Genomic DNA, 14,694 nt, shown 5'->3' with positions numbered 1-14,694 from the left:
ATGATAATGATGACAATAATAAATAATAATAATGATGATGATGATAATGATAATAATGATAATGATGACAATAATAAATAATAATAATAATAATGATGATGATGATGATAATGATAATGATGATGATAATAATATTAATAATAATGATAATGATGATGATGATAAATAATAATAATAATAATAATAATAATAATAATAATAATAATAATAATAATAATAATAATAATAATAATAATAATAATAATAATAATAATAATAATAATAATAATAATAATAATAATTGTAACTTGTCTACCTCCCTCGTTTAAAACGCAGGCAGGCTCACGTGCCTCGGGACTACCAAAGCAAGGCATTATGGTCAACGTAGTTTTGCGGTGACAGCAAGCATGCGCCTTCGTGGCGGAACCGCAAGGCCATCTCCTTCCTGCGGGCGGAAACTGTTAAGAGCCGCGAGGCTAGTAAGCGGGAGGCGCGCGTTCGGCTATCGTTGATATAGAAGTCAACTACGCCCAACGAACGGCCGCCACATCTGACCTTCTCGGCTCTGCATTTAACATTTGCTTCTGCCCTGGTTGCACGTCTCGGCGTTTTGCTGTCTTTGTAAAGCAGAGCCACACTTTTCAGCGTTTCTCGCATGAAAGGTTAGAAAAGGTGGTTGAGAAGTTTAAAATCCTTGACTTCCAAATTTTAAATAGATCCCCGTCTGCGGTTTCCCCCCCTCCCTTTCCTGATGTTGGTTTAGGTCTATAGCATAGACCAGGGGTAGGCAACCTCGGCTCTTTTATGACTCACGGACTTCAACTCCCAGAATTCCTGAGTCAGCTACGCTGACTCAGGAATTCTGGGAGTTGAAGTCCGTGAGTCATAAAAGAGCCGAGGTTGCCTACCCCTGGCATAGCCTGTTCTAGAATCCCTTAAAACCATTAAGTGTCGTTAAACCCCCTCCCCAAAAGCTGACAAAGACAGGTTAACAAACTTGGTTTCTTTTTAAAAGTCGTTTACTTTGCAACCCTAAAGTCCTACGCGGAGATACTGCGTTGCGTTTATTGCCATTTTATTCTTAATAAGAATGGAGAAGGGGTTGCTTCGGTAGTCTCGTAGTTTGGTATCATCAATAGAGGTGAGTATTTTTCTTCTTTTATAGAAAGCGATGCCGCTTGCCCTTAGAAAACTAGAAGAGGCAGCTGCAGTTTGCTCAGAGACACTAACTACTACTGATAGCAAGTTCAAGCAGAGAGAGGACATTCAAAAGGCTTCTATTTATTTAGGTTGGGGTTTTTTTGACTATATTTCAATCATTAAAGGGTTTTTAGGGGAGCTGGTAATAATAATGAAAAACACCTAAAATCTAAACAACAGTGAAAGATAAAATAATAACGTTTGAGCTTCTGTATCTAAGTAGCTGCTAGCTGCTGCTTCTGGTGTCAAGTGGTATGTAATACGGTATTTCTCCTCCTCCCCTTATGAATAAATGAATGAGATGGCTTGTTCCTTCTATAATCTGGTTAGGAACCTGGTAATTTACAGCTATTTTTATAACTCTTGTTTTTTTTTTCCAGTTGCGGCTTCCAAGATGGTTATAGCTTTGGCATGTCAAGTGGGATATAGAAGAACTTCAGTTCTATGTAATAGGATTTATTCAACCTATGTCAGGAGAATGAGGTATGTATGTTCTTAGTCTGTGAGAAGATAGGCTTATTATTATTAAGAATTATAGGACATTATAGTGAAGTTTTACAAGGTTTGTGACTATAGCAGTAGATTTCTATAGTGGTCAAATACTTTGGGCTGTAGTCCTGCATTTATTTACAGAAGATAAAGCCATATTGGATATAATCATTCCCTTCCATATGCAGGAACTCTGCCAATTTTTAATCCATGCTGCCCTCTTGTGTCTCCACAATGCTATGCAGCTCTTTGCAAGCTGAAGTTCGTTTAATTATTTAATGGAATTTATAGAGCTGCCAAATGTGACTCTGGGTGATGTATAGCTGAAATAAGCAATAATCAACACTCCCTGCCCCCTATATAGCATTAATAAGGAAAAATATATAAAATATAAAATGATGAGCAAATGTGGTAATTAGTCATCCACTTAACTTGGACCCAAATGCTGGGGGAAAAGCCACATCTTAATGGAATTTTTAAAATTTTCAGAGTTGGGGCTCATCATATATAGGGGTGGAGACTATTCCTAAGGGACAACCTGGGAAAGCACATTCCCAGGTTCCATATAATCACAATATTTAAAGGAGGATCTGGAGCATGCCTTTCCTCTAGAAATGTGTGGAGTGAGCAAATATTCTTGGTAGCAGGCGGTCTCTCAGGTAACCTCAACCTATGGCATGTAGGGCTTTAAAATGGATCCAACACCTTGCATCGCACCCAGAACCTCTATAACAGAGGTCCCCAAACCTTTGGACACCAGGGACTGGTTCCATGGAGAAAGGTTTTTCCATGGACCGGACAGTGCTTGGTTTTGTGTGCTGCCTGCATCCCACTGATGAGGCTTTGCTTGTTTCTGAGGACCGGTTGCTGGCATGCTGCGGCGTGGTACCAGTCCACGGACCGGGGGTTGGGGACCCCTGCTCTAGAGAACCAGTGTAGCTTGCAGATGGTGGAATTACGAGGGCATAATAACCCACCCCGTTGCATTCTCGATGAACTGGAGCTTCTGAATAGCTTTCAAGGAGAGTCCCGTGTACCTCAGCTGCTGCTCCAGAAAAACACTACAAAAGATAAGTTTGCAGTATTTCTTCTTGAGCCTCCATCCTGCCTCATCTTCTCACAAAGTCTCCAGGATACTTCTCTCTGTCTTGAAGCCAAGAGACCATTGAGCTTCGGCATGATTTTCTTCACACTCCCATCTGGCAAACTAGGAAAACGTGCTGCTCAGATTCCAAGAGAATACAGAGAACAGCAAGGAAAGCTTGTTTTGAGAACTTGGCAGCCCTAGCCAGCAACTGTAAGAACAAGGGTACAGTTCTGAACATACCCAACAGGATTAGATTGTTTTATGTAACTCCACTGAGTGAATGCAGGGAAGTTTATTGTTTTGTCTATTCATAAGGTGCTTCTTCAAATCCTTTCCCAATTACAGATACATGTTCAAGCTGAAAGAAGATGATGATGCTTGTCGGCAGGCCTATAATTCTGGAACTTTCTTCCTATTTTACAACTTCTCTCCCTTCGTGCAGCGAAAAGGAAAAGCGTTATTAGCCCCAAAGTTAAAGGCAGCAGGTATTTAGCTTCTGTATTATTCAGACATAATTCTACTAGATCAGTGTTGATATTCCTGAGCTGTGTTTGATCTACAGGAATCATAGATTTGGAAAGGGTCGTTGAGGCGATCAAGGGCAATTCTCTAATCCACAGGTCTGCAACCCGTGGCTCCGGAGCCGCATGTGGCTCTTTCAGCCGTCTCCTGCGGCTCCCAGTCCTCTGCCATGTGCAGTCCAAAAAAAAAAAAGTGGGACTAAAAAATTTCTACCAATCAATTCAAATATGCAGGGTAGGTGCATATCTCGCCTTGGCTCCACTCTTCAGTCAAACCCTGTTCTGCACATGCGCGCATGCACGCACATGCGCACACATTTTTTGCGGCTCCCAGTTTCTCCTTTTGTGAGGGAACCGGTTCCGAGTGGCTCTTTCACTGTTTCAGGTTGCTGATCCCTGCTCTAATCAGAACAGTTAAAAAGAGGTTTGGGGGAGGGGGTTTCAACCTATTCTCCAAAGCACCTGAAAACAGGACAAGAAGCAATGGATGGAAACTAATCAAGGAGAAATCCATCCTAGAACTAAGGAGGAATTTCCTGAGAGAACAATTAATCAGTGGAACAATTTGCCTCCAGAAGCTTCAACACTGGATGTTTTGGGCAACTATTTGCCTGAAATGGTATAGGGTTTCCTGCCTGAGCAGGGGGTTGGACTAGAAGACGTCCAAGGTCCCTTCCAGCTCTGTTATTCTGTTAAAAGTATTGTGAGAGGTGACTTTGTATCTTCTGTTCGACCACATCTAATTACGTGGAGACCATCACCACTATTTCATTTGGTTCCACCATAAAGTCTCTTAACTGCTAGGAAGTTTCTTTTCTATCAAGCAATCAACTTATTTAGGAGGGGAAAAAACCCTTGAAGTAGGAAACAAGGGCATCCATGACTTAATGTTGCAAGATGTCAAAGATGTCCTTGCTTTCTACTTGCAAGCAACCTGGGATGATAGCAATTTATGAGATGAAGGGAGTTGGAGATCTTGAATAGAAAATTAAGTCTCGGTGCTCTTGTAAAACTGAAATCGTTGGATTCCTTTGGGAAGCACTTAATGTTGCTTTCTATTAATCCAGATTTATGATAAAGCATCTGTGCATTTGTTTTAGACTTGCTATACTAGATGGTTAAGGGACACGGTGGCTCAGTGGGTTAGGACACTGAGCTTGTCGATCAGAATGTCGGCAGTTTGGCGGGTCGAATCCCTGAGCGCCTGTTACTTGTCCCAGCTTCTGCTAACCTAGCAGTTCGAAAGCACGTAAAAATGCAAGTAGAAAAATAGGGACCACTACGGTGGGAAGGTAACAGCGTTCTGTGCACCTTTGGTGTCTAGTCATGCCGGCCCCATGACCACAGAGACGTCCTCGGACAAGCGCTGGCTTTTCGGCTTTGAAACAGAGATGAGCACCGGCCCCTAGAGTCGGAAACAACTAGCACGCATGTGCGGGGGAACCTTTACCTTTTATACTAGATGGTAAATATATTAATGAATCATTACAATGGCCGGTGGTTGTATCTTTTAAGGCATCTCCTTATTCTAATATCTTTCAGAAATCAAAAGACTTTTGCAAAAGTTTCAGAAGACTGAGAAGATGATGGAGGAGTCCATGCTGGTGGGCTGTTCGGAAGAATTCACCCCCTATTTTGCTCTTGACCTAGGTTAGAATTTGTATGCATGAATGTTAATAACCTGACCCTCATTGCTACACCATAAATCATGTGAGACTGAACCTCATATCCTAAGGATGTGTAAATTTGTCAATGTGGGAACAGTTAATTCCAAAGGATTCTGGTATGATCCACCCAAACTGCCATTCCTGTCTTCCGGTGGCAAATTCTCTGCATAGGAACTAGTTTGAGGTATTCCGGACCTTGTGCATTTGGTTCTCGAAAGAAAACTTACCGTATTTTACAAATGAAGGCAAATATATGTGTTCCAGAATAATGTTGCAGGATCAAATCTGGCTTGGTCAGTGAGACCAGAGATTTAGCCCTCCGAGCTTTTGGACTTGTGCTGGGACTATTCCTCAGGAAACTTCTCTCTGCTGGAATGTGTGCTTTGGGCTATTCTATGTGTCATATTTATGTCCCTGGTTGGGTGTGGCTTTCTATTGGTTGATTGGCATGTTGATGGCCAGCTGTACCACATAAATACGATGCAACACATACATTCCAGCAGAGAGAAATTCCTTGAGGATGGGCTCCTGCATGAGTCCGAAAGCTTGTAAGACTAAACCTCTGGTCCTGCTGATCTACCCAGATTGGATCTTGAAAACTGTTTTGTATTTTTGGAGTGTTTTGGGAGAGTGATAAAAAAAACCTCTCATTATACTTATGCAATCCTCTGCCATGCCTTTGCTTAGTCGTTTTTTTTTTAAAAAAATTGAAATTCAGCCATCCTCAGCAATCTTCTCTCATTTGTAAAATATAAAGATCATAAGGGTACAGAATAGCTCAAGGTGGATGTAACGTATCCTCTTTAACCTTGTATTCACTAAATTGCACGGGCAATGCTGATGCTCATTTATTTGCTTAGGAGAGAGATTTTTTTTCAGATGTCCTGAATAATTTGGTGGCATTTGCAAACTTGATTTCCAGGCTAATTATTTGTGTGTTCTCACCAAATACAACCGGACCTATATTTTATGAAAACATTGTTGGGTGTTTCTGAATTCCTTAAGTGCTGGAAGACGTTATGGGATATGACACTTGCCCGGGACACTTTACAAAAAATGGAATGGCATTTTGTATATGTTGAGTTTATTTGTAAATATTCAGAAGATCAGGTCTTTTAGTTCACTATTTCACACTATATTATTTCTACAGCAACACATTTGTTTTTCCAAATTTCCTAGAAATTAAAGCCCTGATCCTGGCCATAGTTTTCCTCTAAAATTGATAGTATATTATGTTTTAAAGGTGATAATCATGAGATATACAGCAGAAAATAGGAAAAGAAAGAGTATTTTCTTTCCGAAGCAGTATCTGCCTATTTAACGTGAGCCATTAATCTCCATTTCTGTGATAATGAAGATAATTGCCAGAGCTATTAATCTTGCTCATACTACAGCCTATGCTTTATATAAAATCACTGACCCGATTAATGTTATGGAATGATTATTTAATCTTATAGTACAATTATTGGCTAACTGTATCAGCAACAGTATTAACTCTACAGTAACTGTGGTTTAATCCATGGAAAAGGTGTGGGGGAGGGGGTAATAATAAAGATGTTTGATTCCCACAGATTTATTGAATTCCAGGATCCTTGCCAAAATCTGCTGTTGAGTCTGAACTTGATGGATCCTTTGGAGTATTACAGAAAGCTTTCTTCCAATTAGAGGACGAAGATGCATCTTTGGTTTCCACGGTATGATTTTATGCATAAAATACTGTAAACACAAATGACAGCTACAGTGATTCACTTAACAACTGTGGCAAAACAAGGTTGTAAAATGGGGCAGAGCTCAACCGCTGTCTTGCTTAGAACAGAAATTCTGGGCTCATTTGTGGCTGTAAAATCAAGGACCACCTGTACTATGTTTTTGCCCGATCAGAGGCTTTCCTATCCTGACTCACCGAATTGATTTTTGTAGTCTCAGGCACTCCTTCGATGGCACGATAATAACCAATATTGTGGCAAAACCGGAGAGCCCACAGTGAAGAATTTGGCTGGGAGCAAACGAATTTGTCATAACAGTGGAATCATCTATTATCCACAGGTAGGCCTCCGAATGGAAAAGAGCATGTTCTAAAGCCATCAAGGCAGCCCGCAAGATTTGTCCACCCTGGGAAAAGCTTTTTGTAAAGATATATATATATATATATATATAGATATAGATATAGATATAGATATAGATATAGATATAGATATAGATATAGATATAGATATAGATATATAGATATATAGATATATAGATATATATGCAAATTATTCAAATTGCTAATAAAGAGTGTGTGTGTGTGTGTGTGTGTGTGTGTGTGTGTTTAAGTATTTGTCAAGGCTTTTTGAATGGACCTTGCTAATTAACTCTTTCATTCCTGTTTTGGCCCGGCTCAGGGCTTATCCTCAGGATATATGACAGCTCATTATTTGTGCAAATTATTCAAATTGCTAATAAAGAAGGAGAAGGAAGAAGGAGAAGGAAGCTAAAGCCTGATGATGACGGATGGGATTCCGTCGAAACGTTGCGCCTACACCTTTAGTTCTACGCGGGGAAAAACCAAGGATCCACATACAGGCACCCGCGAAAACCTCAGAAAACATATATATATATATATATATATATATATATATATATATATATATATATATATATATATATATATATATATATATATATATATATATATATTTTAAAATACTAATTATGACTTACCCTTAGGGTGATTCTTGCAGAATAGGAAAGAAAATTATTATTTGTTTTACTTTAAATTAAGGGTGCTGGCTATATTCCCCAATCTTGTCTAAAGCAAGTTTGAAGCCAATGTGTCACTTCTGTTGGCCTCTAAACACTGGGATCGTGCAGAAGATTCCCTGTGTCAGTCAGTGCTCCTACCAATGAGCAAATAACCTTGTGAAGTTCTCAGGGGGGCCAGTAGACTGAAAATCTCATCACCCACTCCATCCAAAGAGAAAAGAAAATACATTGTTAGCTATCCTGCCCCACCCCCACCATTTACAGCTTAGTTCATATTCTGTGCCTTGGCTTGTTTATAAGGAGAAAAACAAACAAAAAATCCATGCACACAAGCAGTTGATAAGAGAGGGAGTTTTCAGGTTACCAAACCATTTTTCTGCCAGTGTGTTTAATTATCCCTGTCAACTGTGATGATGGAAGAACAGCATGTTGTGATTTCTGCAACCTTGTGTCTTTCCCAATAGCTGAAAAGCAGTTTATATAATATTGTGGTCTTTAAAATGAAGGAAAGTGAAGATATGTTTTATTTATTTATTTATTTGATTGATTGATTGATTGATTGATTTTATATACCGCCCTATTCCCGAAGGACTCAGGGCAGTTTACAGGGCGAGTTAAAACAATACAAATAAGTACAATTTAAAATAGAATTAAATAAGACGAGCCCACAATTAAATTAAAATATTAAAATTAAAATTAAATTAAAACCCCCTCAGTCCAGGCCAGCAAGATCAAACAACCAAGTTTTCAGGTCCTGGCGAAACGAGCGAAGGTCTGGGGCAGTCCGAAGTTCTACCGGCAGTTCATTCCATAGGGCAGGCGCGCCCACAGAGAATGCCCTCCCCCTTGGAACCATCCGTCAGCAGCGAGAGGGTTGCCTTGAAATCAGGAGGCTGGTAGTGTCCTGAAGCAAAGACTCCCAAATTTTCTGTCTACACGTTCTACAGAGCAGCAGGTTTACAAGTAGAACATTAGAGGTGTTTTTATTTCAGGTAAACTACAGTATTCCCCTCCCCCCCTCAACATTTAGCTTTCGAAGCTAGCTAGCAATGTGCTTTCTTTTAGATCCAGATTAGATCCAAAATTGGTTTCAAATTCGCAAAGCCCTTGCGTGGAGGTCCCCCATTTAAAAACAAAATTGTTTGATTTCCCCAGCTTCTGCTTACACCTCCATGAAAGAAAACCTGCAGAAGGAAAAAAAGTCCACCCTGAAGATAAATTCAGAAATAATGTAGTAGTGCTCTTTAGGCAAATAGGCTCATGCTGTGAAATTTGAAGCAGCAAACTCAAGGTATCGTTCTCAGTATGTGTTAAAAATGTGAGGATTTTGGCGAGGTAGAACCAAACTCTTTTCTTATTAGAGAAAAGTTCTCTAAAAGTCGTCCCCTTCTTCTCTTGCCCTCAGTCTTTTCCCAGCATTAGGCTCTTCTCCAGTGAGTTCTTCCTTCTCATTAGGTGGCCAAAGTATTGGAGTTTTAGCTTCAGGATCTGGCCTTCTAAAGAGCAGTCAGGGTTGATCTCTAAAACTGACCGGTTTGATCGCCTTGCAGTCCAAGGGACTCGCAGGAGTCTTCTCCAGCACCAGAGTTCAAAGGCCTCAATTCTTTGGCGCTCAGCCTTTCTTATGGTCCAACTTTCACTGCCATACATTGCAACTGGGAAGACCATAGCCTTGACTATACGCACTTTTGTTGACAGGGTGATGTCTCTGCTTTTTAGTGTGCTGTCTAGATTTGCCATGGCTTTCCTCCCCAGAAGCAAGCGTCTTTTAATTTCTTGGCTACAGTCCCCATCTGCAGTGAACTTGGAGCCCAGGAAAATAAAATCTGTCACTACCTCCATTTCTTCCCCATCTATTTGCCAGGAATTGAGAGGGCCGGATGCCATGATCTTGGTTTTCTTAATGTTTAGTTTCAACCCAAGTTTTGCACTCTCCTTCTTCACTCGCAACAAGAGGCTCTTTAGTTCCTCTTCACTTTCTGCCATTTAGCTAGCAACAGCTTTAAGGTTGATCCTGATAGGAGGATTACGTGTGTCTGGCTGTTGTTATTTTGCTCCAAGGTAAATGTAAGTGAATATTGTTCTAGAAATCTCTCTTGCTGGTCCCATATTCCACGCTTGCATTATTTTTTGTCTGAATTGCAATGTCATGTGAGAGCTGGCTAATGTAATCATTGTCCTGATGTGTTTGTGTCTTTTTAGATGTCTCCAGTGGTTATCACATTGGTGTCCGATGGGAGTCGATGCCTACTTGTACGGCAGGCATCCTTTCCTAAAGGGATGTACAGTGCTTTGGCTGGCTTCTGTGACGTGGGTAAGACAGCATGTCCACAGTACGGGTTTTAATGATAGCCTCTGAAATGTAGCTTCCGGGCGGTAACCCACTCAAAGCAGAGATGATATATGAGCCTTAACTAACTAGCTCATTATGTTGCATGTAATTGCCATATTGTTCAGACTTGGTCAAACAAGTTAATGGATGTATTGTGTTTGTTCTGAAATGAATCTAGGAAAAGGAGGAAATTAAGTCAGCATGTCAAGTGGCTTGATAAATCTAGAACTCAAGTGAATCAAAATTTTGTGTTCGATTAGCCTACTTCAATCTGATGCCCTTCAGATTTGATAGGCCTGCCGCTTGCGGTTGTAAACACAGGTTGAGACCAAATTGGCTAGGAATTATGGGAGTTCAATCCCATTTATACGGATTGTGTCTGTCTCAATATATCCAGGACATTTGATTGGGGAGATAACGTTTTATTTTAGCCATTAATCTTTAATAATTATTTAGCCTAGGAAGTAGGCATGATGTGGTTTGTTTGGTCTTGGCCTAGTATATTTTTTCTGCCCAGTATTTGGTTTTCAAACCATGTTTTGTGGTATAACATGTTGTATGAACACAGCTTTTTTGATGTTTCAAAACACCAGAATTATTCTCCAAAAAATAACCAGCCAATGGAGTGAGAGGTCTGTATGAATTTAAAGGTATTGTTATCTAAATTGTCAACTCTTTGAGACAGCCTGCATTTATGCAACATGTATAACTTGGTTGCTGAATTAATTTGTTTTTTGACTTTGCTTTAAAATATTGATTCATAAACTTACCAAATACAGTGAATTTGCTAAAGTAAAAATTTAACCATTACCTAATCCTGATCACTTTAGTATGCTGTGTCATAGTATCTGCCAGATCTTTACCTAACCTGTTTTAAGTTTGTGAATATAAAATTTGAGTTATGTGTTTGGTAAATTGAGGAAATCTTCTTTTGTGACTCAAACCAAGCATCTTTATAGCTTTTCCTGTTAGAACAACAGAAAAAGACAATAATTGACAAGTTTACATTAATTATAAAAATAAAAGGCAATATTTTTGTAAAAAAAAATACTGGCTTTTAACTGCCATGAAACTGGCAGTGTTATTAGATAAATTTCTAGAAATTTATTTATTTAAAACATTTGTACAGTACAGCCAGTTATTTTAAAACAACCCTGTGTGGCTTACATGTAAACAGTCCATTAAGTATTTTTCTAGTTGGCTTTTTTCTGCTGACGTGCAAAAGCTAGCCTAAGTGGCATTAAAAAAAATGAAGAAAAAAAATGAAATACATTTTCTGAAACAAAACAAAGTAATGGCACTTTGCTATTTATAAGATAGTTGTGCTAAGGTGGTGGCAGATAAACTCTTCAAGTTATCATCACGATCACGCTTTCATGAAATTTTGATGACCGTTGGCATATGGACAGTACTTGGTAAAAATGTCAACTCTGCATAATCAGTATATCATCATCCATTTTTATTTTAAAAAAACCTGATGGTCTATATGTTAGAAAGAGATTTTGTATTTGTGCTACCAATGCTAAAGAAAGATATAAAGGTATTGGGTATGAAGATATCCTTCATTTTGTTTTCTATGTTCAGGTGAGAGTCTAGAAGAAACGGTCCAACGTGAGGTTGCTGAAGAAGTAGGCTTAGAGGTGAAATCTCTCTGGTATTCTGCATCTCAGCACTGGCCATTCCCAAACAGCATCCTCATGATAGCTTGTCATGCATTAGTGCATCCCCTACAGAGCAAAGTAAGAAGGCTGCTAGAATCCTACTTCGATTTTATTTGATGCTAGTTTATGAATGAGAACCTAACCTTTCTTGAACTCAGCTTTCCCCAATTTGATGCCTTTCAGATACAATGTGTTGGGACAACTATTGCAATAACTTTCTGGAACTTCTGAATGTTATAATTCTGTGCATTTTGAGGCCACTGAGTTCCACGCTAACTGACAAATAATCACTATTCCCTTTGATTCTTTGATGTTTTATGAAACTGCTGAAAAACAATTCTGGATCATGTCCTTCCCCAACCCATCTTTTCTAGCCATGCTGCCTGGTGAGCATATGATTGTAATAGTCATGGATAGCTATTAAATTATACCATGAGCCATTTCCTTGACAAGATCATTTAATGGACATACCTTACTTTGTAGCCTCTGCAGTATTTTTCTAAAGCAAGTTATAGGCTGTTCTTTCACTGCATGTGGGGAAAGGAGCTTGGCGCAGTAAAGTCTTGCCTTATGCTGAACCTATGATGAAGAAGAGATTTGAACTGAAGCAGCTTTGTCTTGCTACTCAAGTTTTAGTTGTAGCTATGGGTAATACACTAATACACCTTCACTAGAAGATGACAATTTTTAAAAAAAAAATTGCTTTGATTTTCAATTATTTCATTTGCAGTGCACAATCAATACTCAGGAGCTTGAATCTGCCAGATGGTTCAACCATGAGGAAGTGGTGAAGGCCCTCGAACGGGAATCACGGCCTTCCAAAGACACAGATGACAGAACCTCTTTTTGGGTGCCACCTAAACAAGCTATAGCTCGACGGTTGATCCAACAATGGGTGAAGCAGAAAACGTCTCCTTAGTTTTAAAAAAATGTGCAGGGGGAGGGGGGGGAATGATGGTAACTTTATACCTGATGTCTCTTTTTGCAGTGGTCCTCCATATTTTGTGGAGTAAGTACTGGTAAACCATATTAGATCTTTTGACACGTCTTGAACATTCATTGTTGTAGAAATCATTGAATGGGTTTGGAACGAGAGGTTGATATCCCCGTATGGCAATAATATGTAGCAAAACCAGTCTAAACTTCTGTTCCTTTTGGAAACTCATAAGATTTGGGAGTATTCTTGGGATTTCTTAGTAAAGCCATTTGTGGGCAGATCTGGGTTTGAATCGCTTGCTTGTCCTTGGAAGCATCCTGACCATGCCACCAATTGGGGTTGGGAGCAGAGTTCAAATTCTTGACCACCAGGAGACTCTATGACCAATTTTGTCCTTATTGGGATTCATCAGGTCCTCATAGCCATTATAGTTAATATTACTCTTACATGGTTGACTCTCCTCTGTCCGTTTGACTCCTCTTCCCTCTTTTTAAACACATGCCTCCTGTCTCTAAAAATAGTGCAATTGTTTACTAGATATATATGTTCCCCAGCCAAAGTTCTGTTTTCTTATTCTTCCTGTGAGAATTTGTGCGATCCTAAAAGGATTCTGATAGGGGTGAAGGAGAGTTCATCATTTATATTTGAAAAGTTCCTAATTATAGACACAAAAGCAAAAAGGGGAAAAAGCAAGCCGAGGATTGGGGTGGGTGTTAAATTTACCCAACATACTGGGTGACTGGGTGAGCTAAAGACGTAAAGACTGCTTTCAGCTAACCTGCTGATTCTGCTTAGTTTTAACCTCCTTTAATTTCTTTTTGGTTTGATTTGTGGGCAGGGGCTAAAAGCAGCTCATTCAGGTAGGTTATTTTATACAAAAATAATAAATGATTTCGTTCAGTAACCAGGTTAAAGTTGTGTGAATTCAGGCAGAATATTGATTTTGTGTACTATATGGAGTTTACTGGAGCTTATGTGTTTTGGAGTATAGATCCTAGCACTGTCTTACACAAGTAGTTCACTACTTCCTACTGGTTGCTTAGCAATTGTCTGAAGTTCCAACGGACCGCCCCAGGGTTGCTTGTGACTCAGATTCAAAGTTCTAACCACTGCCCCCATCCCTGCAGTCACATCACATTTTGGGCGCTTGGGAACTGGCTGGCATGGCAATTTGCAGTTTTCTGAAGTAACATGACCATGATTTGTCATAAGTTTTGCCAGAAACTGGAATTTTGCTTCTAGTTTCCTGCAAATAAAAAAACTTCCATGGCAGACAGTGGATTTGCTTAATGGCAGCAGTGTTCACTTAATGGCTGTGATGATTTACTCAACGGCTCCTACAAAAAAAAAAGTAGTAAAATTGGGCCAGTTCATATGAGGACTCAGGTATCACCAGCAATGTGATTTGTAATTTGGGATTCAATTATGATCATAAATTGAGAACCATCTGTATTCTTAGGGCTGAAGGCTTTACTGTTTTTTGGTCTTGCTATTTTGTTTTCTCTGTTGAAGCAGAAATCTCAGTTGGAATGTTTACATTTGGGGTTCAAACGTAATATCGCTCCATTCTGCAGTTTACAGAGTCAGTATATTGCCCCCCCCCAACAAATCTGGGTCCTGATTTTACCAACCTTGGAAGGACAGAAGGCTGAGTGGACCTTGAGCAGATCAGGATCGAACTGCAGGCTTTTGATAGTGTTTGCCTACAATGCTGCATTCTAACCGCTGTGCCACCACGGCTCCTTGTAATGGTTTTGTAAAATTGTGATGCTTCCAATTTTGCAAGACAAAATATTTACTAAAAATGTCAGTTACATGCTTCCAAAGGTTGTCCACACTAGGAGAAATTGTGACTGATAAAAACATCAGATTATCCTTTTGCACAAGGAAGGAATGCTTCTTCTGTGATCTTAACCTTAACAGTACCAGCTTCCTGTTTGATATCACGGAGAGAACTTTGCTCTCAAAGCACATTTCTTTTTCCCAGAAATCCCATTTCTTTTTCCCAGAAACCCCAAGGGTTTTTGTCTTCCTGCTGGTCCGTAACTGCATGATTATATAAAAAAAAAAGTGCAT

At 39.5% G+C, this 14,694-nt stretch overlaps 1 protein-coding gene across 2 annotated transcripts; it reads left to right on the top strand.

Annotated features, from left to right (window-relative positions):
- The first annotated feature begins 438 nt into the window (after positions 1–438).
- NUDT13 (nudix hydrolase 13) lies at positions 439–12,721 on the top strand. Of its 2 annotated transcripts, none has more exons than XM_083364826.1 (9): positions 439–641; positions 1,560–1,662; positions 3,101–3,240; positions 4,819–4,926; positions 6,531–6,637; positions 6,864–6,989; positions 9,891–10,002; positions 11,605–11,759; positions 12,412–12,721. In XM_083364826.1, the coding sequence occupies exons 1-9, from the start codon at positions 635–637 to the stop codon at positions 12,598–12,600; spliced, it is 1,047 nt and encodes a 348-aa protein (XP_083220952.1). In that variant the 5' UTR covers positions 439–634; the 3' UTR covers positions 12,601–12,721. The 2 variants fall into 2 exon arrangements, with proteins under 2 accessions (XP_083220952.1, XP_083220953.1); XM_083364827.1 differs by lacking the exon at positions 439–641 and adding an exon at positions 1,086–1,120.
- The last annotated feature ends 1,973 nt before the right edge of the window (positions 12,722–14,694 follow it).

The sequence above is a fragment of the Vipera ursinii genome (assembly GCF_947247035.1).
Source record: "Vipera ursinii genome assembly, chromosome: 5".
Taxonomy (NCBI): Eukaryota; Metazoa; Chordata; class Lepidosauria; order Squamata; family Viperidae; genus Vipera; species Vipera ursinii.
This window is presented reverse-complemented; position numbering and strand designations above follow the sequence as displayed.